This window comes from Amphibalanus amphitrite, unplaced genomic scaffold (genome assembly GCF_019059575.1).
Source record: "Amphibalanus amphitrite isolate SeventyFive unplaced genomic scaffold, NRLGWU_Aamphi_draft 000865F_arrow, whole genome shotgun sequence".
NCBI lineage: Eukaryota > Metazoa > Arthropoda > Thecostraca > Balanomorpha > Balanidae > Amphibalanus > Amphibalanus amphitrite.
The window spans coordinates 104934-130058 of record NW_024882359.1 but is presented as its reverse complement, the minus strand read 5'-3'; the positions used below and the strand labels follow the sequence as shown (position 1 = coordinate 130058).

Sequence of the window (25125 nt, the reverse complement as noted above, 5' to 3'; positions counted from 1 at the left end):
GAGACCACAAGACGTTCTCAATGTTTATCGATATTTGGTAGACACATTGCAGAGCCGTGTCCAGCGCCGTGCGGGCTAACCCTCAATTCCGACAATTTCGTCACGGCAAATGGGAAGCCCGCACAGTGCACGAGCCTGCTTCACAAAACGGGCCAGCCCGGCGCGCAGACATCGGAAGTAACTTCTGGATGTTCATAGATCTTGCATGTATTTTCCAGTCAATATGCTGAGCTGAGCCATGTGATTGTGTATGTAACATGTGTATTGTGTACCTAAGGTACTTTAATCGGCGCGTAGACTGGTCTGCCCTATAAATATTGTAGCATGTGCAATGTGCATGTTTGTTAAAATTTGAAATTTCTGTCGCTCATTTGTAGACATTTTCACCCAAATTTAATATTGACATGTGTCATGCAGCATGCATCTAATGGCTTTTCAGTTCGTTATTTACTCCATTTAGCAGCTGGTCAGATCAAGAGAAACACTCAGCATCATGGGGAGGGGTGTTTTCGCATCGTGTCATCGAATAAAAAGTCTGTGAACCATGCACGTTACACTTGGATCATTGCAGTGCGAAACACCTGAATTCTGCTAATTGCCCAGGCTCTAACTCAATGTCCTCGATATTCCTTACCGTATATCAGGTCAGGAACCGGGGAACTGACGGAAACATGACCGGTTTGTCTAAGACGGAGAATGCTCGAGCTGAGACATGGATCAGTGTCTGCAAGTACATACCGCTTGAGCTGGCTGATGGCGACCATTCCGTAAAACCCAAAATGATTCATAGAAGGCAAATGCACAAACACATCTCACGGACTACCGGAAACATAACATACCTTACCCATCATCGTCTAAACATTCAGGCGCTATACCGTCCCGTGCATATTGGGGTTTCCACACTCAGCTGTGGAACGCAACAACACTGGGAGTTCTCAGAGTGTCACCCGGGGTCATGCAGTAACCACTTGTATATATGTTACACATATCACACTACCAGGAAAAGTACATGCAGGTATATAAACGTAGCGCTGTGGCAGAGCAGACATCATTTGCCAGCCATGGAGCTCCAGAGCGCCGTCAAACTGCTGATCGTCGGCCAGGCGCTGACTCTGGCCGCTGTTGCCGGTTAGTTTAACCTTAAATTCACTCGGTTCTTATCTGCGTAAAAGCTGAATGTGCTGCCTTGCGTTGGAAGAGATAGCTTATGAATTAAAAGTAGGTATGCAGGAATCGTAACAGTTTTGCATAAATCTGTTAATAATTGAGGCAATCTAATCATCTCGTGAGAGACCAGTCTTGCTTTTTTATTCTTTGGTAACGGATATTTTGTTGTTATATCTTCTGGCTTGGCAACAGTAAATATATCTGCAAGTGACTGCTAGTTTTCTTGTAGTACAGTCGTGAATATCTGCAATTTTTATTTCCCTGTCAGTCCAGCTCAAGACCATATATTATCGCTATTAGTGTATTCATCTGATCGTTATAATGCGCTTATTCCAGGAGAGGAGGTGTTTGACAGCGAAACCAACATCACGTCGATAACCTACTCGGCCTCGGAGCTTCGTCCGATTCTGTTCGACGTCGGAGACGACAGCATCAAGGTCAATCTCCAGGGCTGCACGCACCGCAACAACCTCGTCTGCTGCTTCAACCGGCCTATGCTGGAGAACCTGCCGGCGCCGCGGCTCTGCTCCTCCTTCCTCTCTGCGAGCTGCTGCTACATGCTGCCGGGCCGCGACAAGTACCCGCGGCTGCCGGCTGACCTGGTGCCGCTGCTGCCGACTCTGACACAGAGCGGCCAGTGCGAGCAGCGCAGGCGCGGCCGGCGCGTGCTGCACTGCTGCCGCGGCGCCGAGCCCTCCGACCCGAACCCGTCCGGGCGCGCGGCGCGCATCTGCAGTGATGTGGGCGACATGCGCTGCTGCTACCACCCGTTCGCCGGTCACCGGATGACCTCAGTGCTGCAGGCTGCCGAGGACGAGTTCAGGGGAGTGTTCGGGGTGAAGCTGGTGAACCACGCACCCCCGCGCGGAGATCGCCTGGCGTACACGATCGACAGGCTCCGTAAGCTGAGGGCCCGCACGCAAGCTGCGAGGGACATCATCGGATAAATGACATTTACGCACACATGCGGTCTTTTGCATGGCAACATTTTTTGCCCTTACTGGCTTATTAGTCGCCAAGTACATGTGATCACAGATGTTTTTGTGATATGTATGCTGTATGCATTATTTCCCTAATTACTTATTTTGCAAGTTTATTATGTGTGCCCTATAGCATGCATGCGATACGGCCTGATGAGAATGCATTTGATCGTGTCGTTCACATTGAGAAGATGAGCTTTATTCAAGATTTGCAATAAATGAAGTGGTAACGTCACAAATGTGTTACTTATGCCATTCTCTGTTCAATAATCAAACATCAAGGTTCTTCCCTCGGTTTTCGGTTAACCACTCCTCCAAAGTCCTCTAGTTCGATGTTTGATCTCTCGACGTCTGAACCTTCAACTGAAGATTCCACAGTCATCCTTCTCACACCTCCAGAATAGAAATAAAACTGGCATTTTTGTGCTCACCGTTTTCATCCAGTCACACCGGCATCTGTGGAATCCGACGGACGCACGGGCACACGAGCGACTAATAGATCCCACAGCGCAATCTGGCGCTCCCCGGCCGGGTCTCCATGGGCGCCGCGCGACACCGCCAGGTCGGCCGATCGCCGTCTGCGCGCCATCCGTCACCGGCGGCTCTTCTGCGGCCATTGTGGCGCGACATCAGCGCTCCGATCCCAAACCGACGCTCAATCGCGCCGTGATCGCCGCGCGCCGGGAATGCCTTTTTGAAGAACCCCGCGATGGGCCAGCACTATTTACCAACAAACCGGCCGCAACAGGACAGGCGGCCTGATCATTTATCTCGGCGCAGCAAATTATGCCCTGCTTCATTTGTCAAATTGTTGTAAACATCTGGGCGGCGGCTGGGCGGCGTACAATCGCGGTGGCGCCAGCGCAGAGCCCTGCGGGACACTATCGGGGTGGCCCGGCCGGCAGCTCATTGAGGCGCGGCGGCGGCGGTGCCACTGATCCGACGGTGTCGCGCGCGCCGCCTCCCAGACGCGGACCGCTACAGTTGTGGTGTGCCGCCATTCAGGGCGCATCAAAGGAGCACAAAGCGTCAAACGCGCCGCCGCAGAATGACAAAAATTCAGAGCGAAAGGAGGAGACACCCGGGAAAGGAGAGCGTCCGCCGCTGTGTGGGACGACGCTTCCGATGCCTTTTTTCGGGTCTACGACACAGGCGTACAACAGCGGCACGTCGATTGGATCCTGTAGGGCTTTGTAAACAGCGACCGCGGGCAGAGACAGCCGCACCTTCCCTTTCAGGGCGTGTTAGAACTGGTGGTGTGATACTTTCAGAGTGGTGTGACGCAGCTCAAGGGCATCGGTGCGCTAAACGGGGTGATTTGTAATTTGGCCGATAAAAAGGACGCTAGACGTCTCACCCAATTTGGTCCACAAATGGGAAGAGGAAATGTGGGATGGATGAAGACCCGGGTCTTTTATAAGAAAACGCGGTGTTTAGCCTTATATCAATTCAGCTCACGAGTAGATGGTGTAAAATGCATCGATTTGTAGCGTCTGAACAGAACAGTTACATATTCCTTCCCAAGTCTTTTTAGCTGAGAGCAACACACAGACCTAATGTTCCTTAGGTATAATAAAAACAACATAATTTTCAATAATTTCGGCCTAAGCATAAACATTAAGCATTCAATTCGATTATTTATCTCTACACAGTAAACGATACCTAATAACATGCCATGATAAACGATGATTTATGAATTTAATATAAGGAACTGAATGGGTACGTACTCTATAACGTAAAGTACCTAAGGGGTATGCACTAATGATACCAAGCTTTCTCCCCACCAAAAGAGAGAGAAAAAAACGCTATCCAGAAAATGCATCCTGCACCGTGAATCCAATGCATCTAAAACGACAGACACCTTTGTGTCATTTTGGGTCGACCTTTCGTGTCCACTGGCGGATCCAGGGGGGGGGGGATGTGGGGCTAATGCCCTCCGAGGCACCCAAAGTCGACAAAATTCTGCGTTTTTAGAATAAAAAGAAAACAAAACAACTTTTATGAAGAAAAGTTTTTTAAACTGCTCAGCAGTGCGCAAGGAATCGAAATCCAGGGAGTTATGGAAATTGGAGAAACTTTTTTGGGGGTATGCCTTTGCCTCGCAGCGGCCAAGATCGCCTTTCTGCAGATCCGCCAATGTTCATGACCTGGATTGCTTGTCAACTTGTGTTAGTGTTACGCGAGAACGGACTGTATGTAGCTTTCAAGTTTGGCTATTGCTATTATACTTTAACAGACATGGCAAGCTTAAACAGACATCGCAAGAAAATGAGAGGGGGAAAAGCACCTACAGGTCGTGTGTTAACGGACGAAACGTAACAACTCATAAAATTCAGGTATGCACCAAAAGAAGTACCTAATGAGGCTCCCGTACTGCTCGCGGCGATAGACAATGGGCGCTACATGGGCGCTCGGTCTGATAGACGAAATATATCGCAATAAATTGACTGACTCGATCGCGATCTGATCAGCGCAGTGGTCAGCGATAAACGTCCGTGAAATAGCCGATTGTCCCTACATTCTGAGGGCCGATGGTAGCCCTAACACCAACCAGAACATGTGAGCGAAATGTCGTCTATTTCACTACAAATATGTCATATCCTGTTTACATTCAATCATTTATCTTCATGCATTATCAAGTCATCATATCTGAAGTAGGTACATAAACGTACACATACCAAAATGTTTGTACATACCAAAATTAATGTGCACTGCAGATGCCCAAAAGTCTAGACCCCCTGGTTTTGGATATTGAACTTGGGCCTCACTGGACATCTACGGGACCATATGTGTATCGGTGGCCTCACGGCCCACGGGCGGCCCGTCGCTCGCTGGCGGCACCGGGGAATGAGGAGCTGCTGCCGTCTGGTGGCAACGGCTGGAAACTGGTGGCCGCCCCAGACCAGCCGTATATTACCCTGGCACGGAAAGGCACCGTCTTCCCCCTACCTCGGCTTTATACAGCGTCGGAAGTCAGCGGGGGATGGGATTCTGTTCAATATAACGTCATCAGTTACCAGATAATCCTTTCGCTTGGGTGCGGAATTGAACTTTGAACGCATTATGCCACTGAGCCTTTATAATCCCAACACAACACAATTTGTATTGTGTCCATGAATGCTTGCTTTGAGACATCCGGCTATTCCTTGCCCATCAATGGAAACACGTTTTGGACTTTTTTGTGAACTGAATCTGACTCCAACACACGCAAGTCACTAAATATGATACATGTCTGGCCACTGTGTCCCACATCCACTCCATTCATTTCATACGCTCAATTTAAAGACGTTCTACTTCTTCAGTTCCGTTAAAATATCTGCCCCTTTTGTGCATCCTCACGGGCAAAAAACTGGCTGCGGTTTGTAATCGTTCCGCTGAATGGCGACTCCCCGGCTGAGGTGACTTGTAGCGCTGGTACCGCGTTGTGCTACCCTCCCTTTCCCTCCCATGGGTTGTGAATTCTTCCTAATCCCCCGCAAATACGGTCATTTATATCGGTTTTCCTTCCTCGCTTTTCTCGTTCTCTCCTCAAAGAAGGACATTTGTGAGTTCGTATGCGTTATGTAGCGAGTCAGACTATATGTGATAGGTAGAGACATTCATTTACTATATATTAAACCGCGAGTAGGTAGAACAATTCTTTTAAACCTCGAGCCGATAGGCGAGACGTTTAAAAGATTTTTCTACCTACGAGCGGTTTAATAATTTTATCCCTTACCACCGATATGTTTCGGGCGCTTAAAGGTAATAAGTATATTTTATATAAAAAATACGACATTATTCAGACTAGACCAAATGTCTACTAGACGTTTAACAGTTTGTTAATCGTTCGGACGTTTAAAAAATCAATTAAAGGACATCTGATAATTTTCTCTCTTTGCACCTGAAGCAATGGCAAACACTGTCTACGGTGCGGGATAAGAGTTTCTCTCATATTTTAATGATTCAGCACGCCAGAGATATAGAGATATTTGCGAATAAGCAAGTTTCATATAGTTTTATACATTGCTACGTGAATATGTCAAATTTGCGTGTTTTTAGGTATTGCTGCTACTACGTACTACAGGGTGTCTCAAAAGTTGGTTTACAGGTACCAGCCATGCTTTTTTTTGTCAATAATTCTGAATCAACAAGAAATTAACAGTCGAAATTTTGCATGGGCATTGGTGACAACCTTCCTCAAGCAGCTTCATTGTTTTCAAGCGCATTCGACCCTTCATGAGCTCACAAAAAGGGTTCACCTCTGACCATGGATCAGGCATGAAAATGGAGGTCGCATACTCGGGTCGGCTGAGAAACTCTCTGCTTCACGAGTAATGGGAATGGTTAGGTCGGAAATGACACATGGCAAAGTGTCGGCGAGGATGAGTACAACATGATGGTCATCTAATAAAAACGGTGGCTAAAATTTTTGAAGGACAAAACCATGCGAGAATAACAGCGCTTTGAACGACCCTTGTACCGCAGCAGACTCGTGCTCCGGAAAGAAGCTGAAAATGCAGTCCTAACTATTGAAAACTGACTAGAAGCTCACAGACAGAGGTTACCCAGTTTCAAAAATTGCAGGTCATCATAAAATAAAGACAAAATATCATTTAAAATTGTTTATAATATCTATAACGCTAAATTTTGAGGGAAAATAATGCGAAAATCGTCAATGCCGAGGACAAATGACCCTCCAAAAGTGTCAATTAATGTAAAGTTATATCTAACGAAGTTTCAAGAGGCAGATCTGGAGCAAATAGCTTTCTTTTACACACAAAATCCGGACAAAACCGCACGATGGACAGGTGTTGGCCGTTTACAAAGCAGAACCTCTCCTGAGGAAAACACTCCGGAACCCAGCGAAGGTCTTGGCATTGGGAATGACGAGCGTTCGGGATTTGCAAAATTTGCAAAATGTGTCTAAGAAACAGATGGCCGACACATTCTGCTACGATATGCAGCGAAAAATTTGCCCCTGGCACTTCCCATTTGTTCAGGAATGGGGTTGTTTTGAAAAGGAAAATGGTGCTTGGGAAGTCGGCGCCAGTCATTCATGAAGGAGTTAGCGCCAGAGAAGACCTGCAAAATACTCACGGATGGTGTCGATGCAAGCTGTCGGCTTTCAAGGAGAAGCGGATGTTGCCGGGGAGCTCGTCAAACCTAAATCCGACGCAGAAACTGCAGGGGATTCCCCTACAAGAGCTTGAAAGCTGGTAACCTTTTATCAGCCTCCGGCAGCTGACGGAGTGACGAAAATCGGTATGGGCAAATATTTTTGGAGATAGGTACAGCAAAGGGTTTGGTTTCCAACCTTCCGAATCAGTTGTCAAAGCATGCATATTTGTCTAGTGTACACACGGACACCAAAACCTTAGATTTTTGGCCGGTTCTTATATGCTTTATTGACATGGGAAATGTGTAAACGAACTTTTGAGACAGCCTGTACTGCTACTGTATAATAAGAAATTATTAGCTATCCGTTTGCATTAATTCATCAGTGACCTTATGTATTGGAGGGCGGAAGTGTAAACATTAAACAACTTATGTCCAAAATGACGAAAGACAGGTATCCATTATGTAATTGCTAGATAACTAATGTGGATTAGCAGTAGGTGCGTACCATAAATCATAGCTAAATCAGTGTTATTGCGTAGAAACCAGCTTTTGGTCGCTCTCATTTGTTTACGATAAGATAGCGGAAAAGGGCATAAATCATTGGTCGACAAGCGGATATAGAATAGAAAAGAACAGAGACCGCACCTGTGCTTTTGTGACTCCCCACTTTCAATGTCCCCAGCTCATCTCTTTCCAGATAAGATTCACATACCTATGTTGTTTTTACCTTTATTGATTTCCAAGGAACCGCAAAAGGCAACTATCACTTCCAATACTCGTACCTACTATGCAATAACGCAAAGAAAAAAAAAAACAATGCACGGCATACAATGGTCAGTGGTCACCTCAAGCTCAAGTCATGTTATGTAACCTACAGTCTGTTAACAAGCAGGAAATGAGGATTGTTAAAACGATTAGTCAAACAGTACCTGCCGAAAAGTCATGAAATTTCGCTAGTTTAGATGCGTGGTGAAAATATTTCAACTGGGACACATAGGAAGCAGCACGCCTTGAAACTCGCAATGCACGTCACAACTCTAATGCAAAATAGACATATACACTTAAATGACGATTTCATACACCATAATTGGCACATCAGTTGGCCATAGCACAGCTGCACAAAGCCAGATCACGCCGCGCTTATAATAGTTGACCAGATATATCTGCATAATGGTGGGAATAAATACGATAAAGGCCTGGCTACACTATGCGTTTTCTGCGTGCGTTTTTGCAGGTTTGCGTGTTTGCGTAATATCGTTCTAGGAAAAAGTTATAAACTATATAATTTTTACTTTGGTTATATACAAAAGCTAATATAATTCTTATGTAACTAAAATTTAAGGTAAAAAACATCACAAAAACGTAATATCCTTCTTTTTTTTCTAGAACGATATCACGCAAAACACGCAAACACGCAAAAAACGCACGAAGAAAACGCATAGTGTAGCCAGGCCTTAAGCCGACCTTTTGATACGCATCGTATTGAAAGATGTCGGCTTTATTTTTTCCATGCGCCTTTATAAAGTGCATGCAGCAAAAAGAAGCAACCAAACTTGTCGGGAACCTTTATAGGTGGACTTCTGCCGGAGAGTCAGTGCCCGACATATAGAAAGATATGGCACTCCAACAAAATAATAGCGCACAATGAATCAATGCATCAAATAACACAAAAACAGACGGACGTCTCACCAATGTCTATGGGAGTGTACGCAATCACACACGAGTCGATATGTCAGCATACATACAATACAATCCGAGATTTTGGGCAGCAAGGCATAATACTGAAAGGCAAGGTTAACACTAAAGGGTTTCGATAGAGACCGTGGAACCCTTCGACAGCTGGGATGAGCTGCGCACGGGCAGATAAATCACCGCTGCTCGCCAGAATGCAATATAGTCGAGCGGTCTGTCAGCACACACTTGTGACAGCCGTCTCACTTCACGGCTGGATCTGTCCGTTCTGACTCCACAGAATCACTGTGTGATGATAATTGGTGAATAGCTGTATAAGTCGCAGCCGTTCAGAAGAGTCCGAGCCCTCGCTGCTTTAGCTGTTGGTGGTGGTTGTAGCCGTTCGCGGGAAACTGTCCGCCGTAGTGCGGCGACATCAGGAACTCGCTGCCGGTACCCACGCTGAAAGAAAAAAGATCATGAATTGGATGCAAGTTAGCTGCATGCAACGTATCAATTAACTCATTTCTACCTTAACAAAAAAAAAATGGCAAAGGCCTGAGTGGGCCTCTAACTGACCTAGCGATACGACATTGAATTCCATCTGCAATCCAGCTTATCACTTTCTGGTAGCAACAAAACATAGAAACATACCATTTCGCAATTCAGCGTGCAGTTGTAGATAATCTGCCCATTGATAATGATGACTGTCTGAGATGATCCCCGTGATCTGCACTCACTTGTAGTTGTCGGCAGCGCCGAAGGAGTGGCTCCAGGCGGCCGCCGCGGGGTTGGTGTTGGCCCCCACCGTCTGGGCCGTCGTGGTTGTCTCCTTGCTGTGGAAGTTCCAGCCGGCCGCCGCTGCCGCCGATGACTGCTGGAACAAGACGCAGGGACTTTGTTAGCATGCTTTCAGCAGCCCATAGCAGCGTCGAAAAGATCTGCACGATCCGTTATTTGAGCCCAGGCACTCACCCGATCGCTTCTCTCGTGCCCTAAAGATCTTAAACTGTGCCCTGACCTGCCTATCTCTCCGATCTTCCGATCTCCTCACCTGCGCGGTGCCCTGTTGGACGCCGTAGCCGGCCGTGGCTGCTACAGCAGCTCCAGTGCCTCCTGCAGACCCCAGCAGGCTGGCCATCTGGGTCTGCAGCGCCGCCTGGGTCTGAAGGCTGGGCATGGCCGCAGCCGCCTCCGGGAAGGCCTGGAAGCCACTGGAGCACGACTGCTGCTGCAGGAGTGACGGCCCGTACCCGGCGGCCGCCGACCGGCTCCAGGCCGACGGGTCTGCGGACAGGGCGGGCTGGGTCAGGGCTGAGGGCTGAGGGTGGCGGCGCGGGGTGGGAGGGACAGGGCGGAGAGGGACCGGAGCGGCGAACGGCTGCAGAACTTCAGGGATTGCAGTGAGCTGTCACTTTCAACACATTTTGGTTCTTAGAACTGGGCACAAAATTAAAAAAAATACTTACCAAAAAATAAGGCTCGTTTTAGACAGGACACAACCAAAACGCGAAAAAATGTTCTTGGTTTGCCGACAACAGACATTCAGTGCCGTGCAAATATTTCTGACACCGCCAAACCAGTTATTACGCTTCTCGCCTCTTGTAACGCTCCAATCGTATTTGGTAATGTCAGCATACTGTTCTGTAAATAACATAAAATTGTACCGCAAAGGTTGAAACTAAAGAAAGTAAGGTCTCTGCTCCTGGGTGTCTCTGCAAAGTGTTCTACGATCAAACAAAAGCTGTTTCGCCAGCAGCGCGGCGGCGACGTTTACGCCTCTCAGCGTCTCGTAAACGTCTGGCCGGGAGTCTCCATTGAGGGGGCACCCCGCTGTGAGATGGTGCTGTGTGGACACTTATCTGTCCTATCGCCTTCCCCACCCTCCCTCCTCACAAGCTATTCAAGTGACCAGAGTGGTGGCATTGAATGCTCCGTCCAGCATCCAGATTCATCTCGATGTCAATGTCATAATTTCATATTTCTTTCAATCCGTGACTTGTCTCCTTTCGTTTAACACGTCTCATGTCCCTCTACTCCTCTTCCCTCTCTCTCTTTATCTCTCTCTCTCTTTCTCTCTCTCTCTCTCTCTCTCTCTCTCTCTCTCTCTCTCTCTCTCTCTCTCTCTCTCTCTCTCTCTCTCTCTCTCTCTTCCCCAACCCTATCCCATATTATAAGATCTCTATGCCCTATCCCCCTCACCGTGTCCGTGCTGTCCGCCGGTGTCCGCCAGTCCGCCGTACTGTCCGCCCGTGTAGGACACGGGGAAGGCCAGGGAGCCGAACGAGCCGCTCTGCTGGTTACCCATCTGCTTCCTCCAGCGGGCCCGCCGGTTACTGAACCACACCTGGAAACGGGGTAGAGCATTAGGTGCATCAGCTCAGCCGACTGGTCAAGGATTATTGTACGGTATGCCAGCGTTTGAAATTACCTTGGTTTACGTTCGTTCATGTCAGTTTTGGTAGGGACTAGGGCTAAGTAGTTACGAACTGCATGGGTTAAGTAAAAGTCGAATAAGTAGTAGGCGCTAAGTAAAAAGCAACCGCTTTACACAAGCCATTAAAATCAACGCAAGCGAAATAATAATTGTAGCATAAATAACCTTAAGTCACTTTGTTAGCGGGACGTTTTAGCCAAACCGTTTCACCACAAAACCTCCTCTGAGACATCTTTTACTGTGTTACCCTACCTGGACCCTGGCCTCGCTGAGTTTGGTCTTCTGGGCCAGCTCCTCGCGTGTGTAGACGTCCGGGTACTGGGTCTTCTCAAAGCTCTTCTCCAGCGTCTCGACCTGTTCTGAGGTGAAGGTGGTTCGCGATCGGCGCTGTTTTCTCTTCAGAGTCAGACCCGGCTCACTCTCCGTGTCACTGCAGTCACCTGGGGAGAGAATGGGTCGGCGGCGGTTATCGGAGGGAGAGGTAACGATCAGCTGGGAGAGGTGTGGGTTACAGTCACCTGGGGTATGTTACAGTCGCGTAGGCCAGGAGATGGGTCACCACTGAAGGAGGGCCACCAGCGTTATCCAAAAGTTTAGATGCGATGCATCGGCTGCGCTCGGCGGCTAGCTCCCTGCTCTTTTTTATTCGATGACAGCCTGTCAGTCTGTTTGCACCTTGTCACTTGACCCCGGTTCGACGACCGACGGCGTCTGTCCGGCGCGTGCACGTTCCAGGCCGCCGCTCCTTCCCCTTCTCACGGCCAATGAGCCGTGTGTAATGAATCCGAGCTGTTCAAACACCACTAATTGCACCGGAATGACAGCCCAACCGAACTGCAGCCAGTCGGAAGAAACCGAAACCCCGGCGCGGTCACTCGCAGACAAATAGCCTGCGCGGACCGGCGGTCCAGCCACCTAGCTCTGCCGGCACTCAATTACATTTTAAATCGTGGCAATTAACATTGTGCGGCTGTCGTCGCCGAGTGAAGGATCGCCGCGGCGTGCGTGGGGTCCGCGCAGTGGCATTAACCGGACCGCGCGGCCGCCGGGCTCGCCCCGCCGACCCCCTCCTGAGACACACAGATTTATGGGAGCTCCCGTCGGCGGCAGGCGGCCGACGCGCCGAGGGGGCGGTGGGAGGGCCGGGAGGAGGGGGAGGCCGGAGGGGTCCGCGAGCTGCGTGCATAACTGCATTGCTGTATAACATCGGTGTATGATTTCTACTCGACAGCAGAAAAAAGACATTCGACACTTTTCATCTGTGAAAATAATCACCGTAGTGTCGAGTTCCAGCGGTTCTCTTCCATTTCAATGTCATAAATCAGTTTACGAAATAACACAATTGTCAAAGAAGCAGAGCGTCTTTGATCATAACTGCTGATCAATCAGCCATCCAAATATACGCTGTGGTCCGTGTCAACTGAACTAAATGGCTCGTGACCTGCATTGATTCCAAAATGGCCGTTCGCTCCACCCTCCTATAGTCAGTCCTCCGGGCCCGTCCCCCGTTCCACCAGCATGGCAGCATCGCGCACCCCTGCACCCGACATCCCAGTCTGGAGCGGGACGCTCGACCAGCCACCATTCACCGGTCCCTTCCCACTCATCAACCCCTCTGTTCGGAGCTCATATTTCGCTGGGAGCCATTGTTCACCGTCGGCTTTGTACAGTATTCGTATGATGTATTGCACCGTTTAGAGAGTGCGGCGCTGCAAATCGCTGCAAAGAGCTGGGTTCGGCTTTTTGCTGCTAAAGGGTGGAGCGTTTGAAAACCACTGTCAGACTTGGCTTAAACTGGAAACTCTGAAAGGCAAAGTGCAAACTATGGTTCCGCTAAGTGAGTCGATTTCATTATGACGTAGCCTGACTGACGTAGCCTGGCTGGTTCCCGTGAGATTTAGGCGGCTGATCTTGGGCCATTCATTTAGAAAACACAAAAGCAATGATTTCTTAACTTGGTTTGTGTCTTTATTAGGCATTTTTATCTTCGCAAACACTGACATACGTTCGTGACGCCTCTGAATCGGTAACCTTCTGTTCTTCAGGCCGTGGGTCTGGCCAGGCCTGGCTTCTACACTGAGACAGAGCTGTAGTGTGGCCGTTCACCCACAGAGCGGCGATCAGAACTGAATAAGCCCTCCCGGTGGCGGGCGCCTGACCATCTATCCCGGCGAGCTGCGGTCGGTCGGACCTCACACCGCACACCTGGCTGGACTTCGAGGAATGCTCGCCAGGAGGCTGCCAGGAATGTGAAAAATCAGCCGCCGCCCGTTCAGAAGTCGGCCGCCACCCAGGCACCTAATTAGATTACACCTCTCCGCGCCGGCGGCCGGCCACGACCGGCGCTTTTTGCCGCGCGCGCGCCACCAGCGCCGCCCGCGCCGCGGCCGCCGCGCCGCGCCGCAGCACGCCGACGTAATTAATATCCGGTGTGCGCGCGCACGGCGGTCCGGCCTCTCGACATCGGTGGAGCAGCGGGGAGCGCTGTTACAAACTGCCGGCGCACATGACCAGACTGGGGATGGCCACCGCCGCCGCCACGTGCCCCGGCCCGCAGCGCCGACCGCACAGGTCACGTGATGAGCCGAGATTGCCGGCGACGAGCGGCGGCGCACCGGCTGCAAGTCGGGCGCGTCGTATTGTTTACGGCGGCGGCGGCGGCGCGGCTGTCTTGTTAGCCGCGGCTTTGTGTGAGCAGCTGGCGACGGGCGCGACAGAGCGGATCGGCGGCGCCGTGTGAACGGAGCTTTACGGCCCGCCGCAGAGGCCGCGAGCTGCGCCACGGGCTCCGTACGCGACTCACGGGGTCACAGAGTAACGGCAATACCGCCAGTTGTCGGAACTGTCAGCTGAGTGTGCATTCATTGCATACATAAGAAGTACTGCGAACGTTCAATACCGGGAAAATTATGTCATGCTTCTTACTCAAAGATTAGAAAAAAAGCAGGGCAAATAAATGTAAATCCGTCATCATCTTCGTCGAATTTAATTAAATGCAGCTTATGTATGGAGCGTTACAAGCTTTTTAAGCGCAGAATCATGGATGAATTCTGTCATGCCGTATTGACCAGAAGCCATTACCAGAAGCTGTTGGCAGTGGGCTTCACAACTGCATTTGTGACCAAATCACATACTCGTATATCCAAGAGGGCTCGGTAAACGAAAATATTTCAAGTCCAACTCAAATCCGATGGCCGACCCACCTGCCGATTCTCCGAGGATACCGTCGATGCTGTGGTCCTTCCTGAGCTCATCTCCTGCCGGTCCTCCGCGCAGGATCCGCGATATGGAGCTGACGGAGGGCGCCGAGTTGCGGTCGCACAGACCGTCCTGGAACAGGACACAGGTCAGTCACATAGGGCGCAAACCTTCTGAGTCCCAGCAGGACCCTAACTGGTCGCACAGACCGTCCTGGAACAGGGCACAGGTCAGTCACATAGGGCGCAAACCTTCTGAGTCCTAGCAGGACCCTAACTGGTCGCACAGACCGTCCTGAAACAGGGCACAGGTCAGTCACGCACGGATTAATCCGTTTAATTTTTAATAAAGAAACGCGATAATGCAGCCAAACAGACCGTCTTCAAACAGGGTGTAGGCCAGTAACCCGGAGAAACGGAACTTCATGTGTCGTAGCAAGACCCTAATTAGTTGCACAAACCGTCCTAAACTAAGGCCCAGATCAGTCAGAGAGCCCGACCATTCGGAGAACAAGCTTCCCTGCGGCCACATAAACCTGTCAATATCATCAAACATCCCCCAACAAATAAACCCGAGTGCATCGGCTTCAGACAGTCGGCCGGTCTGTCGTTAAGCGCCGATGGCCCGCCGGCGTGACGTTCCCTTTTCTACGGGTCTGCTGAGCCAGAGAGGGTCCATGTAACGGCCGGTCCGTGGCGGCGATAATGGCGGCGCGGTGGACTTCGCGTGGGCGTTGGTGTCACTGGGGAGAGGTGTTCCGCACGACCTCGCGTTCCCACCGACGGCTAACGGACAGCGAGGAGAGAAGAGAACAGGTGAGTGTGCTGAGCTGCAGGGGTTCGATGGAACTGTGATGTGAATGCTAGTGATCAATGATCACTGAGCATGATGGCTGGAACAAAGAGCTGCTGGTTTTAAGACGAAAACATACAATTTGTTTCTGCCCAAACTGTCCCCCTCTCCCCACATTCCACAGGAAGCATTTACAAAAGATTTAGGCTGAATCTTTTTATCAGTAAAACCTAAAGAACCTGAACATTGACGACAGATGCCCTGAATGCCCCAAGCCAAGTCTAACTCTCGTAATACCATTTGTCAACCTGTCGTGGCGATCAAGGGTAGCGCGAGTTGCACCTGATAATCCTTGAACCATCTTTACCGATCTCACCCATCTCACCGAACCCCAGACGTAACTTACCTTGATGAGCCGGTCTCGGATCTCCCAGCTGAAGACGCCCGGGTTCTCCTTCTTATACTCCTCGATCTTGTTCTCGATCTCGGGCGTGGCGACGCGCGGCTTGGATCCACCGATCACGCCAGGCCGGATGCTGCCCGTTTCCTGGTAACGGTTCAGGATTTTCGAGACGCATCCGTGGCTGACGCGCAGCTGCCGGGAGATCATGCAGGGTCGCACTCCTGCTGACGCCATCTCGACGATCTTCAGACGGATGTGGTTGGGCAGCGGTCGTCCGTTGATGAACACACCGCCCAACTGGTTGACCCGACCCTGACCTGGCAGCGACAGAGGGGGCGATTGGTTAGTAGCAGTAGTGGCTGGTCGGGGTACCTAAGTTCTGATTTTTCGTCCGATGACCGCTTTTTCAGGAGTTCCATGATCCGCAAACGTAAAGGCCTATAACTACACTGCACCTGTAACTAACCGTATGATTGCACATTTGCATGGGTGGTACGAATTAGCAAATCCAGGGGGGTGCAACCGGGCCACACTCAGGCCTAGCGAGGCAGCTAATATGTCATTTCCCATTTCCAATTAGAGCTCGTCCCTTTTTCGCGATTCACAACAGTTGATAGGTATAGATTATAGATGCCTGTCAGATACATGGGAAACTTCATTTCCGAAGCCAGTCCACGCCAGTCCAATGTACTTAGTACTTACCTACGTCAAAATCAGGGATATTTGGCCTTTGATGAAGTTCGGAGTCGTGACCTTTGATATACCAAGAGTACCATTCTCATGATTTTTTTTCTCTGTTTTGAATACTGTTTGGCGTGTGTCTTTACGTGGCGGCCCATATGCGGAGTTAGAGGAGAGGGGGCGTAAAAACGTCTCACGCACATCGATGTGTTACGGACAACCGCCCTGGGGTGGATTAAACTTTCGTCGGGATGCTTTTGATTTGGGAAGGGGATGATCGGTACAGCCCGCAACCGTTATGGAGGGCCAAAATGTAACCGGTTTTGGCCCCTTCCTTTGAAAATGGCTATGGGTCCGCCTTTGGTGGTGGTTCCCAGGGGTTCTAAGATTGATATAAGAGTAGGTATAGTCGTATTTATTATTTGTGACCCAAATAACGAACAACAAAGGCTTCAATAAATGCAAAGGTGAGCCTGGAATATTGATGGAGACCTGACTTCACAGCTCCCATCTGTCACTAGACGCTAGAGCCATTATTGGGTGTTCTGTTAATTGCCAGGATTCAGGATTCATCCAAGACGTTCTTCGCATACTTACGGTTTGCGGTGTCTACTTTCAGCTTAGGCATGAGCTGGGTGCAAGTGCTTGGTGCAACATCACTCCACAGCCATCAACTTCACTGGAAGTTGAACGGAATGGGCTCTGTGGGACTGGCCGCTTCAGGAGCCAAGATACCGACATATTTCGTATTGCGTGAAAAACAAACGACATCCGTGTCACCGTCTTGTGTAAGTTCGCATTTCGCAACTCGTCAATTATAAAGGCTTCCACTTACACCTGTTATATGGTGCATCAACTACCTATCTTACATCGGGTAGCCAATTGACACCTAGGTCACTATAATTTCTCTCTACAAATCCTTTTCACGCCTCGCCACACGCGTAGCCGGTTATCTGTCGGCCAAGGACCGAGTGACACTGTGTAATAAGTCGGCAACCAATCCGGGGCGCACTGGTCTAATGATCAGGTAGCCCGTGCGGTAATTACCCGAATTATTACCCACCACCGCCGCCGGATTTGTCCCAGTCGCGCCGGTAATGCCGCGTCACGGCCAGCGCGCGTGTGGCGAGCTATTTCATCGCGCCGCGCTGCACCTGAACCTCAGCGGAGCCCACCGACCGCCCATCTCAGCCCTACTGACCAGCCCGCGCCAGTTGCACACTGCAATCAGAACGGCAGCTGAAAAACGAAACGCATGAAATTGGATTCAATTAGTTTTGAGCAGCGTGCCGTAATAGGAGACGGGCTAATGATTTGATAACAATAACGGCCGAGCTGGCGCGTTGTGCGGTGTAATCTCGGAGGGCGCCGGCGCGGCGCTGCTGGACGTTAGACATAGGGGGAGTTGGAGGAGGGCGGGTGCTCCTGGCTCACAGCAGGGGACTGGACGGAGTGGCTAGAGCTGCTGGAGATGCTCCGTCAAGCGGCTCGAGTCATACTTGGTGGCATTCTTTATAGTAACACTGGCTTGCACAGAATTAATTTTTCTATGTTGCCACCATTTCTTCTGTCGTTCTACAATGGATGTAAGCATAAAGCCTCCATACATTCCACCTTAGCGTACTACATGTATCACCTTGTCATATAGGCAAAATCCGTGCTCCCCATGCTCTTATGCCATATCATATGCGCTCGTCCTTCAAACGTGGTTAGATAGCTGAAAAGCGTGCCTACGCAGACACTTTATTATGATCAAAGAGTGTCTCAGTTCATGAGACGGTCCTGTTCCAATTAAAGGGACCCTCCCACCTTCAAAAAAGTTAATGAATTGGCATGAAAGTGATGTCGCTCGGTTCAGAAAGAGCAAAAACGAATATCTACCAAATTTCATCGAAAAATATTCACCGGTTTTCAAGATATTAGACTTTTACTTTTGTTTACTTTTTGGGATCTCCGCTGTTCCTAGCGACTTTATTTAAAAGTGCGGCATTTGTTGCGCGCAAAGCATCATATACCACCGCGTGCTACAAAACGTTTTAGTCAAACATTTAACGGACGTTCGAAAGCTTGATGACGTCATCAGATTCCCGTAATGGTTAAGAGATAGGGACCACGCTGGTCCCACCCTGCAAGTAAAGGGAAGAAATTTCTTGAACACCATAAAGCTGCGGGGGTTGCGACCAGGATAAATGGTGGTTTCTGAGCCTGGCCGCAAACTTGGCTATCTCAACTCAAAACTAATGTTAAGGTGGGAGGGTCCCTTTAAATTCCTTGATGAATGACTTTTAAGAAGCATGCAATAAGACCAAACGTCGAAATTCTCTCGCATTACCTATAATAATATGAAAGCATTGTGTGATTTGTTCATTCCACCGTCAATTTAAATTGCAGTTATACGCATCTAACTTTCGCATTTAGCTGCACACCTTTTTATCCTACAATTACCTATGTTTGCATTTTTGGGATTTCCAAATGTTCTTTTGGGACTTAACTTGTGGGTTGCGATGAAGTTCGTGAAATGAAATGTGATATCAACGATAACTTTTGACCAGCTGTTTGGAGCTCTGGTTGGTATCGCTGGTTATCGCTGTTCATAGGGTCAGGAAGATAAAGGCGTCATTTAGCGCTAATGAAATCAACTTTTGAGGTGTTATATGGTATAGGTTGATGCCTACATAGGTTCATGGATGACTGAAAGGACGCCTTATCATACATTTCATTTCTTCAATTCCATATCTGTCCAGTGTCCAGTAATCCATGTCTTGCAGGTTCGTACAGCAAATTTGTATTTGAGTAAATGAATTTCGTGCAATGGTGTGCGATGGGCTTATGCCTACATACCAGTTGTTTTCAGCATCTGATTCATGTCTTGGATATTGGCCACCAATGCATCTGTTTTCTGCATGATTTGGGCATTGATCATGCAACATTAGCATATTAGCGGTGCATGCTCGTCAAAGGAGAGATAATTGCAGTGTCGACATTAGATGAGCAAATAAATATGCATATAAATGTGCAGTTCACTGAGTCCCCAAGTACCCAATGACCGGCCAATAGCCAATTCGCACGTCTATGATTTAACTTAATGTGAGGGTTGTGGTGACTAATGATCATGCAGGCAATTCATCTATAAGGAAATTCTTCTTAGCCTTATTCTGGTTATCTTTCATCGTTTCGCTTCGACTTCCACACAGTAGTGAAAAATAATATTATAAGTGAATGATTTGTGTGGAGCAAATAGTTATTTATCACATTCTCATGCCCATTGCCTATGTACGTAAGAAAGACCCAGAGAAAAACTAAGAAGTCACAATGCAACCTACTAAAATACGCATCCGCAGTAAGCTGTTTCAATATAAGGTGTGACCGAAAAAAGTCTGATGTGTCTTCTTCGCTCGCCTGCATTGCGTAGTATATGCGGTAGGCTTAACACTTAATAGCACTTTTATAAGAACGCCTTTAAAGGAAATAGTTCACTTTTTAACATGGGTTTTGAACTGGAATAGCAGTTCCGTAGCTTGGGCTGAGACGAGCATAAATCAGGAGCTTTTACAGCCCAACGATCACCCTAGGCAAAGATATTCTATTTCTCGTTCCGAAAAAGGTGTCTTGCGTTGAGGATGTGTGCCTTGCATATATTTCCATCCAGTATGAAAAGAGCATGGGTCCCGAAAATTCTTCAGAAACTAGAGAAATTATCTACGAGAACTCTAGAGAAATTCTCGTACTGGGGCGTTCCACGACAGATCGACCAAAAAAATCGCGAAATAACACCCTACCTCTCATATTTTGATGAAATTTCGTCTATGGGGTTATCTTGTCCGGCGATTCGTGTTGTGACATTTTCAATCTCATTCGTCCAATACTTTGGGAGATATTGCCCCAGGCAACTTAATGGCTACCATAAAAACTCTAAGTTTCATCCGCAAATATTTAGCTAAATACTGATTAGATTCATATAAAACTGCATATCATCACAATAAGAATTAACCAAAGATTTTGGTGATATCAATTATTTTTGAAAATTTTGCTCTTTTAATTTTTTACCATAAAATTGATTTATAAAAATCAAATTTTGAGAACGTGGCCATCTTTTTTTACAATTTATTTTTGCAGCAAAAGTCTTGTCAACGCATTGACTTTCAATGATGAAAATATTAAAAACATGTTTTTCCCCTAAAGGTCGCTATACAACATTGTATTTCGTCGTACAGTGAAAAAAATAACAATAACTGTCAACCAGTCTAAACGGAGTACGGTGAAATGTGATCAAGAGCTCATTGCGACGCTGTTAATTCTTTTTAAAGATGCTTAAGACACCTACGAAAGCTAAGTTAGGACCCAAAGATCCAAAAACGTCATAATGGCGTATTGTTTTCAAGAGAGCGAGGTTTAACCCCTGTGGCCGAGGGAGCGAATGCTAATCACCTTTGACGGTTTTCTCGCCACTGCTGGGGACGCATTGGCGATAGAGTGCTGAAGCCGGAAAGTTATTACAAGTTATCTAGTTGATTTATTTTGTGACATCAAATGAACTTTCATATAAGGTCACTTTACTGAACTATGACGTCACGTAAGTGAGCCTATCTAATGCTTAAAAATGTTACTATTGCGAAACGCCAAACAATAGTTTACGGAGAGAACGTATGTAATTCACGCATTCTTTGCAAGGTCCGATGCTTTAGTTTTGCTGGTGGGCCTTGCATGACGTCATAATGACGCAACGTCATTTGTGACGCCACTAACGCTGATTGAGTCGAGAGTTTTTCGTTAATAGATTCCAAACAAAATGACGACATTGAGGGGAGGGACATCAATGTACTGAGAATGAGCTGTCGAATCGACAGATACTTTTGCCGTAGGTCGGTATTATCTCAATTGACCAGTTTCGGGACCTAAAATATTTTGCCAGATACCGAAATGACGGTTCTGCGACCATTTAAGGGATTTATTGACCGAAAATTGGATCCCTGCCTCAATGCATTTGACCTGACCTCAGAGGTTACCGGTTGCCGGAATGATAAAACTTGGTTTGGAAGAGGTCAGCTTAAGATGTTTTCCTCAGGTCGAGGCCACATCAAAACCGCTGAGGTCAAGAAGCTGTTCAAATGACGCCATTTCAGCCGTTTTCACGACGGATATCTGACGAATCTAGCCAAATCTTTTACTACCGCTATTTTCATAACGTAATTTTATTCTTATGCTTGAGTAAAAAGTAACGACTGATAATTTGATAAATAAGGTCAATAAGCAACTAGCGCAACCTAAGCTAAAAACAATTAAGAATCAACTATGAACCAAATTTGACCAAATCCCATCAAATATCAGTTAATGTGTGTCAGATAACCGTCGTGAAAACGGCTATTGTAAGTATATGATTCAGTTCAGCAGGGTTCCCTGAGTTCACTGGTGGCTTATTCGACTCGTTAGATAAATTCCATTCAGTCATTGACAAAAAGAAAACCGATGACCTCACACGACCGTACAATGTAACGGCATATACGGCGCATTGCAAGGTCCTCAATGCAAAACCTAAGAATCGCTCTTCGCAAAAGTGTATGAAATCACGATTACAGGCGTTTGAGATGGGCTTGGATCATTTTCGGCATCCAAATAACAGTTCAAATGTTTCAATATTTCCCATTGACTTATATTAGTGAAGTCACGTGACCAGCTTGACTTCGGGTGAAAATTTAGGAAAGTTAGGGGAATTGATGTTGTGAAATCTCAAGAGCCGTTACTGCCGTTACTTGTGTCATCCCCTGCAAAAGGTTCCCTTACACTGAGAGTACAGTGCAAAGCTGCAACTTTTTGCATTATTCCGAGGTTTATTTGTGACGTCATATGTCAGTAAGCTGACCTGAGCCTGTTCTGTTGGTGTCAACAGATTCGGAATGTCAACTTTCAGCTCTCCAGCCTTACACCACTGCAAACAATATCGAGAAAACCGTTGGGGCTGCACATCAAACCCTCCCCTTCGGCCGGGTGGGAATAAAAATACTATGAAAGTGAATGTTAGCGAAACATGGAGCATCCCAAGCCACTAGCTACCTCGAAATGCATTAATTTCAAAACGTTAGAGATGCTTCCAGTTTCAAGAAAACAGAATTCAATATCGGCGAGTTTTCAAGTATTTGTAATTTTGTCACCCCCGCCCACTCTGACCTGGTCACGCCCCTGGCAATTGCAATCAATTACCTTCAAATGCCGCATTTTGGTACTCATATAATTTTTTTGTGGCAAATTTATTCATCAAAATTACTGAAAGTCCGTTATTACAAGGACAGAGCGAACTTCATGCGATTACTAGCTAGAGCCTTCTCCTCATTTAACTCTAACACAGCCTCGGCTCTTATGAACGGAAGTTGTGTAGGTATGTCCGGCCACAATGTCCGATTAGCAATTTTGATAATTCCTAACGTTTCATTGGCAGATCGAGCCGGACGTTTTTTTTTTTTTGGGGGGGGGGGGCAAATGGCCGAAATGGCCCCTTCCTTTCCATGCACCGCCATAGGCGCAATGTTAAAACTCGGGTTTTTGCGGGGGGGGGGGGGGGGGGTAAACGGGCTTTGGGGGGAGCATGGCCCTACCCCCTGGATCCGCCAGTGTAACGTTTCACCAGTGCAAGCTGCTTAGAAGCATATCAGAATTACATGCGAGGCGGCCGATATCAGTGTTCAGCTCTTTTTTTTTGCCTGAACAATGTTCGAAACTACAGCGAAGGTGAAGCAAACATCATTCAATAATCGCATGCCTGGTCTGTGAGTGTGAGTGCCAGGCTTTTATTTCTAATTTTCATGAAACAGTTCGAGGATATGTGGGTAGGAGAATGATTGGCTCTGGAAGGCATCACCAAATGTTCCCTTTTACTACAAACATTGTCGTAAACAAAAAATTATATAAAAAGTTAAAGGCAAAACATGTCTCTTATTTTTTGGACATTAAATTTCCATATCCAGAGGCATCTTTTGGCATGATATTTTTGTCAAAAATTAAATGGCCACCTTTTGAAAATCGAAAATCAAAAATTCATTATTTCAAAAAATCTTGCGATTTTGAAAATTTTCAAAATATTTTGGTTGGATAATTTTCTACTGTCAATGAGGATTCCAATGATATGCATATTAATGTAGGTTACTGGCTATATTTTTTGATAATACGAGTTTAAAAGAGGGTTACTCTGGGCATTTTGAAAAATGCTTCTGGTTATAACTCGTAAACCCTTCGTAGTATAACGCTAAAAATAAGAGATTATGAATCTACGGTACGGATAACCCCATAGACGCAATTTCATCAAAATCTGAGAGGTAGGGTGTTATGGCTTGGTCGATCTGTCGTGGAACGCCCCTACTGATCAATTAGGACATTCAGGGGAACATTATCAGATCGAGCAGATCGCCCAAATGCCGGTGGCTGCGATAATTTCTCTGTTTCTGAAGAATTTTCGGGACCCATGCTCTTTTCATACTGGATCGCGTGTGCCTTACAGAAACTGAAAAGTTCTTCCTATATCAAAATATAGAAAAAAATCTTTTGTTACAAAAAGGTTTTATTTTCTTTGCTGATTATTTTGAACATAAAAAATAATAAATCGTTGCAAAAAAAAATAATTTCGTGAAAGTGAACTATTTCCTTTAAGGTATTTTCAAACGAAAGCGGGGCAAATATTGCCAACCAACTGCTCTATCAGCATGGTAACAAAGCTGGTAACCAACTGGCGACGTTTGTTATTGTAGTTAGAATCTTGGATTATCATAGCGAGGCCACCGATAATTCAATCAGATGTCATCAGCGCCCCCCATGCCTAGAGGTCATCCCTAGGTTCCAGCCCAGGTCACACCCAATGTCTGGCGAACACAGTGACTTACTCGTAGTCCTGAGTCACTCCTCAGTCCTCATGGTACTTATCCAGCTAAGCTATACACGGTCTAATGGCCATTCATGAGCGATGCACGGGCGAAGTCGCCATCCGCGACCCCGGCGCCTCGCCGTATATCAATCTTCACGTGCCAAGTGTCCGCCGACACCGCTCAGGGCTCATTAGGAGGTGGCAATTAGTCAGTTTCTGTTCCTGGAACGGACCCGCTGCGCTGAGGACCATCGAACCGCCCAGCTAGACTCAGCTGGATGGAAGCAGCCAGACTGGATTCGGTTCGCCGCTCAAGCACTCACGACTGATTTCGAGTTGACTTGGCCAAACGCGACCCGACGCGACGCAGCGCGGCGACTCGCCTCGACCCGACCCGTAGCCCTTCTGTCTCGACTCGAGCGTGATTGGCAAAGCGCAGACACAACACGCTCTTACAACTTTTCTGCAATTACAACTTGTCAACACGTTCGTGGCACATTAGTAGAGTTTTCCGAAGGCGTTCAATACCACGCTGACCTCGACATTCCACGCGTCCTAATCGATGCGGCACCGGGTCACCACGGTCCATCGGCTAGTCAGCGCCCATGTGCGCACGGTCGGCCGGTCGCTACCGCCCCCTGCAACAACCACCGCCGCCGCCACCGCACCACCGCTGTTTGCGCACCCTCACCTTGGAACGGGTATCCAGAGAAGATGGGTCTCATGTTGGAGATGGCCAGAGACCCGGAGACGGCCATCCCGTGTCTGCCCTGGTGCTCCAGCTCGCTGCTGTCACTGTGGCCGCCGCTGCCACCGCGCAATGTCCCGTGTCGTCGGCTCAGTGTCG

General features: G+C 47.9%; 2 protein-coding genes across 2 annotated transcripts; one reads left to right on the top strand and one right to left on the bottom strand.

Moving 5' to 3' along the window:
• The first annotated feature begins 922 nt into the window (after nt 1–922).
• Nucleotides 923–2386, top strand: LOC122367378. Its single transcript, XM_043340409.1, has 2 exons — nt 923–1128; nt 1504–2386. The coding sequence occupies exons 1-2, from the start codon at nt 1062–1064 to the stop codon at nt 2112–2114; spliced, it is 678 nt and encodes a 225-aa protein (XP_043196344.1). The 5' UTR covers nt 923–1061; the 3' UTR covers nt 2115–2386.
• Nucleotides 2387–9819: 7433 nt separating this feature from the next.
• On the bottom strand, nt 9820–25125 carry LOC122367376 (protein gooseberry-like). The gene is made up of 6 exons (XM_043340407.1): nt 24970–25125; nt 15752–16065; nt 14559–14685; nt 11608–11795; nt 11121–11265; nt 9820–10205 (listed from the first exon to the last, which is right to left on the bottom strand). The coding sequence occupies exons 1-6, from the start codon at nt 25034–25036 to the stop codon at nt 9820–9822; spliced, it is 1227 nt and encodes a 408-aa protein (XP_043196342.1). The 5' UTR covers nt 25037–25125.